A 5,916-nucleotide genomic window follows, 5' to 3' on the forward strand; every position below is an offset into this window, starting at 1 on the left:
GTAAATTGTGGTCATGTCAACTTTGAATGACAACTCAAAATGGTATTGTTGTGTTTGTGCCACTTAATTGCTGCTTGGACACCCAGCTGCAAACATTTTCAATTTGCAGTACAGTGCAGTGATCGTGAACAAAATGAATGAAGGTATCTTAAAAATGCTGATCAGTATATTCAAATGTAGTTTGTAAACCATTGCATGATATAAAAGTAAACAATAAAATAACATCTTATATAATAATATGTAATAATAATCATTTTAACACGTTGTTAAAGTAGTGTTAAAGTTAAAGCGACTACTGAATTGACAGAATTCTAAACAGACACAATCGTCATAAAAAATATATTTTGAACTAGATGTAAGCCTTTAGGTCCGGTATGATTGGACTTTTGCAAAGAGCCACACATTTAGCCAAGACTCTCATACTGTACATCACACTGTTTTTGGTGTAGTCTTTATTTTTTTAATGTTTTCCCTCAGACTAAAAACATTTTGTTTACCTTGGTTTCAGCTATGTCTCTGTGCTGCAGTGTGTCTGAATAGATATAACCAAAAATGGAAATTACCAATGTGAGAACAGTCTTAAAGTATTGACATATGGACCGCCACATGAGTGACACCTCAGGCATAAATAAATGAAGTAAACTTTTAGCCTCATGACTTAGTCTACACAGCATTAAATTGCAGATGATCAAATATATTGCAGAGGTATCTTCCATCATACATGAAGCGAGTGGAAGTGAAGAAGTCCTTTTCACATTTCATTCTGGCATTGCAACAGGGCAGATGATAAGTGGAGCCTCATTCCGCCCTGATTTGTTAGTACAGGGGCTGAAGAAGGCATGGATGGTGTCAGGAAAGACATCTGTGAATGTAAAGATGAGCAATCTGGCCTCCACATTGAAGAAGGACACCACCCCCTTATCACAGTCCACAAAGACGCCCACCCGCGTGGGTCTGGGGTTCACGGTCAGGTTGGTGGAGGGTTCTGTTCGGAAGGCGTAGTCCGTCCGATCTCGCAAGCTCAGGAACCAGTAGCCGTGGGCGGGGCTTACAGTGATTTTGCCCTTCCGATTGACGGAGTGACTTGCCACTCCCAGGTCCCAGTCAGTCTTTCCTCCAACCTCCACCTGTAGGAGCAGAGCGCTGCAGTTACTGCCAAGAGTTAAAGGGCCCTATTCTGCTTGTTGGGCTTTTCCTTCTCCTGTAGTGTGTTTTATAGGTTTTTTTGCTTGGAAATTATTGCAAAGGCCAAAATCCCTGTGTTCAAGAGAGTTTCCCATAAATGACATACCAATATCAGCCAAGTTATCTATGCCTCCCTTAGATGTAAGCTACAGTAGCAGTATTTCACAAGCTCTTTCAAATTGTAATCTGCTTATTTTGTTGTTCAACATTGAGGCAGTTTTCCAAGAAAAGTTTCATCATTGACTCAAAATAAATTAAACAGCCTTCTGTGTCTCTGTAGATTGATAAAAAAAATTACATAATCCTCAAAAACAAAACTTATTCATGTTGGGTGAACTGCATGTTTGCGTGCACAGGTATTTTCTCAGCCTGACATCACATGGTGCAGTGCATGCTTCTTGAGACAGTCAGGGGTCAGTACTGTCAATGTAGAGAGCTGCAGGAATGTGTCTTAGAACCTGGAAATTAGTTACTATTTCTTCCAGTTTCCTTGAGATTTTCATGTGTAAATAGTTTGTTTATAGCCAAACGTTAACTATTTCCGTCTGGCAAATGCATTTACGCTGAAAAAAGTGTTATTAATACTGCAGGTGGAGATAATCATGCTGACAGTATTATAATGATTTGTTTCTGCAGTATTCCCAAATCCAATGGAAAAATCCTCATTGCTACTAGTCGAGGGGTCAACCTAAAAAAAGACGCTATCACTGCACCGTTCTAGAACAAACAGTATCTGTCCACATGCTGTACCTCCCAGTAGTGGCGCCCTGAGCTGAGGCCCTGGCGGCCCAGCACACACACCACCCGGTCGAAGCGCTCGGGGTAGTCGGGCAGAGACTGGTGGCGCTCCCCACACTGAACCTGCCTCCCGTCAGCTGAGATGATGAGCCGTGGGTGGGCTGTGTTGGCATCTAAAAGGACGTTTGCTGACAGATTGAGAGATGTTTATGATTACACCAGCAATGAAAACATAACTGACCACTGTTTACAATGACAACAGACTCCTTTCAATCCTTACTTGCATATTCTTGAACCTTTCTTGTCTCTGCAAAGAATAGAATATATTTTCTTTTGAAATGATTCTGCCACTGATTTAAATAACATGTTGTGCTGTTAGTTAATCAGGATCTTACTTGGGTTGGTCTTTGGTACAGCATGCTCCGACGATTGCTGGACTGTGAAATATGGGAATGAACATGATTTTTATACCACTATACTAATAAACACTATTAGAGCTCGTAGAACACAAGTGTAGACACTGCTATGGTTCAGGTGATCCTTTTATTTCTAAAGACTTTGCACATAAGATTCAAGATAATTCCATCTGTGTCATGATCTTCCCCTTGAAATCAACATCTCTCTTAGACTTACAGACTTTGGGCAGTTGCTGTATCTCTTCCTGGACGCGCTCCATCATTTGATATACAGTCCTGAGAACCGCCCCCGAGGTCAGCTCAGACACCACAGAGACAGAGGACCAGTCCTTCGCTGGGGGAAGGCTGGACAGGGCAGGGAAGCTCTGCACACAGAGGGAATGTCTTAAACACATGTGATATCAACAGGCTTAAAGAAACACATTCAGAGAGGGTGCCATTGGTAAATCATTATATCTGCTGCTTATTCCCAGAGTTGAATCACATGTTGATGTTCATGTTGACAGATGTTGATGTAGAAGAGACATGAAGAAGAGGGGACACATGTTGATGTAGAAGAGACATGAAGAAGAGGGGACACATGTTGATGTATAAAATAAAAGTGGATTTTGCACAATAGGTGACCTTTAACTAACTTCAGACTTGTCAGTGTCCTGTAGACCTGTGTATGTATCACTACTGTATTAGTTGTGGTATCTCATATCTCTGTATTGACTCCTGCATTGAGTACCCTGAGGAAGAGTACGTAGTCTTCAGTCAGAGCCAGCTGGCTCACGGCCTCCCTCCTCTTCCTCAGCTCAGAGACCTCCTCCTGCAGCTCCGTCAGCAGGACCTCCGCTCTGTGCTCAGCCGCCCACCGGCTCCTCTCCAACACCTGGGGGACACACACCATAATAATCACAAGTCTTATGTCAACGCTAACAGAAAAAGCCTGGAGATTCTCTGCATACTTCCTATGTTGGTTTTATTTACCTCCAAGACTTCAGCTTGGCAGCGCTCCAACCTGGAGATCAGCTTGGAAAACACACACACAGTTCCATGAGTCTGTGTCTCCAAAGCAGCCTGGGGACAGATGGACATGATGAAAAGAGAGCTCGGGGGCGGGGGGGCAAACTGATCAGGAGACTTCCAGGCTGTACCAACCTATTACTTTGTGCATACTGGCAAAGGCGCTGCAACTGAAAGCATTTATTTTGAATGTAAAATCTCTGTATGAGAAATGAGTTATACCTTCAATCCCTGGGACTGTTCTCAGCTAGACAGCTCTCAGGAAATCACGGTTTTCGTTATATAACACATACATCAAAAATAAATGTTTTAATAGGATTTTTAAGAATGAATATATATACTGGAGGTGCTACTGTCTGTAATATTGTAAGAGTGATAGTTCGTTCAGATTGAACTTTTGCCCATTCTAAAAAAGGGTTCACCTTTGTAAAGAGAGAAACTCACCTGTATCTCTCGTAGGGAGTTGTGTATTTCCTCCACCTTCCTCTCTCTCTCAGAGATGAGACCCTTCAGCTCCACATCTGCAACACCCAACTGGGACTGGAGAACAGAAAAACACACGTTTCCTTAGGGTTAACTTAAACTAACTCTATAACGTTTAACCCTGCAGCACAAGAATGTTCCTATTATTTCTTTAAATAAATGTTTTATGTCCAAAACAAGCCTCGTAAAAAGTGTTTTCAGCCAATTTGTTTCCACTGTCCCTGACTCTCATTCAAGTATTTCGCTGTCCATCCCAGTTAGAAAACTCTCCTGACAAACTCACACGCACGCACGCACGCTCGCACACACACACACACACACACACACACACACACACACACACACACACACACACACACACACACACACACACACACACACACTACTATTACTTATATATGTAGTCTACTAAGTACGTAAGTTACTACCAGGGCCGTGGGAAGTAGGGGGTGCTCGAGGGTGCTGCCAAGCACCCCCTGGTGGAGGACAGGGATCTGCACTTCCACCAATACAAAAAACACGAATTTTCAGCCTTGATGTACAACATTCATAATTAAGTAAAGTTAAGCACCCCCTTTTCACCCGGTTACATTTTCCATTTGCCCTGTACAGTACGATGGGCGCTGTAAGTGATGAAAGTGGAGGATGTTGGCTTTAGCAGGCGCCCGCAAGCCAAAGTGAGAGAGATAGAGAGAAGGGATACCACGGTACCGGCGGGGATTTGTTGTTAGCTTCTGCCTGCGCTAACGGATATAAGAACTGTTTCTACAAATAATGTGGAGGGAGAGTTCTGTCTGTCAGACTGAGAGGCTCAGTGAGTAAGGACACTGAAGGGTTTAGATAGTCACTTTAGTCTAGTTATCTCAGTGGGTCTCAAAACCTTTTGATCAAAATGTATGTAACAAATATTTCCAAGCAACACCTTTATAATTATAGGATAAATAAAAAACAGGTTTGAATTCAACTTCCAATGTATGACTAAGGAGAGTAAACCAAAAATATCGTTTAAAACTGGAGAATTTAAAAATATACATAAAATAAATAAAATGTTAACTGGTAAAATAAGATATGAGTGAAGCAACAAAATAAAATAGTTACATGTATTTGTTATTGGCTATGGTAGGTTATTGGAAATGTTCACATACCTAGCTTATTTGATTAATAAAAATGCAAACCGATCTTTTCATATGGGCTGTTTAGAGTTGTAACCCCTAGATCAAGTCTTCTAATTGGGCGCTCAAAAGTGCACCAAAACATTGAACATTTTACTTTAAAATGATAAAAAATCTTCCGAGGGGTACCCCCGGACCCCCTAGAGGATGTGAAGTTCCACCCCCCCAATTAAAACAATGTTATAATACTAAATAAATTTGAAGCCTTGTTATATAACCTGTCACCTATGTCAATATTTATCTTTTTGTAGTGTATTGATGTTTGTAGAGGGTTTTTCATTACAAGTAAATCTTGCTTATAGGGCAGCACATTGGTCCAGAACCAGCCCTGGTGTCACTCCCCACAGCACCCCCATTTAACACATGTCCACGCTATGCCACACACACAACAGACAACACACACACACACACACACACACACACACACACACCACACACACACACACACACCACACACACACACACACACACACACACACACACACACACACACACACACACACACAAACACACACACCACACATCACACACAACACACACACCTTCCTGCTGTGCCACTCCCTCTGGCGGGGGTGACGCTGTGCCCCTGTGCACCGCTGTCTCCACACAGCTGGAAGCGATGCAGATGTTGTCCGGTGCGGCAGAGAGCTCCAGAGTCAGGTGGAGGGGACCACTTGGAAGATATCTGGAAGGAAGTCGCTGGGCACACTCACGGTAATGCCTGCCATAAATTATATTTAACAACATGGAAAATTGATACATCTGTATTTTTAAGTCCAAATCAAGTGATTCGCAAAAAGGCAAGATGTACACCGATGTAAATGTTTTTGCATTCAAAAGTAGTACATTTAAAGGTGGGTGGTAATTCAGCTTCCATGAAATGCTCTTAACATACCCGATAGCAATGAATATCT

At 42.2% G+C, this 5,916-nt stretch overlaps 1 protein-coding gene across 1 annotated transcript; it reads right to left on the bottom strand.

Annotated features, from left to right (window-relative positions):
• Window positions 1–319: 319 nt before the first annotated feature.
• On the bottom strand, window positions 320–5,654 carry LOC104957035 (erythroid membrane-associated protein-like). Its single transcript, XM_010784633.1, has 9 exons — window positions 5,545–5,654; window positions 3,792–3,887; window positions 3,312–3,401; window positions 3,070–3,213; window positions 2,557–2,704; window positions 2,319–2,360; window positions 2,204–2,230; window positions 1,936–2,111; window positions 320–1,127 (listed from the first exon to the last, which is right to left on the bottom strand). The coding sequence occupies exons 5-9, from the start codon at window positions 2,600–2,602 to the stop codon at window positions 759–761; spliced, it is 660 nt and encodes a 219-aa protein (XP_010782935.1). The 5' UTR covers window positions 2,603–2,704; window positions 3,070–3,213; window positions 3,312–3,401; window positions 3,792–3,887; window positions 5,545–5,654; the 3' UTR covers window positions 320–758.
• Window positions 5,655–5,916: the final 262 nt, after the last annotated feature.

The sequence above is a fragment of the Notothenia coriiceps genome, unplaced genomic scaffold, assembly GCF_000735185.1.
Source record: "Notothenia coriiceps isolate Sejong01 unplaced genomic scaffold, NC01 NC01_scaffold00026424, whole genome shotgun sequence".
Taxonomy (NCBI): domain Eukaryota; kingdom Metazoa; phylum Chordata; class Actinopteri; order Perciformes; family Nototheniidae; genus Notothenia; species Notothenia coriiceps.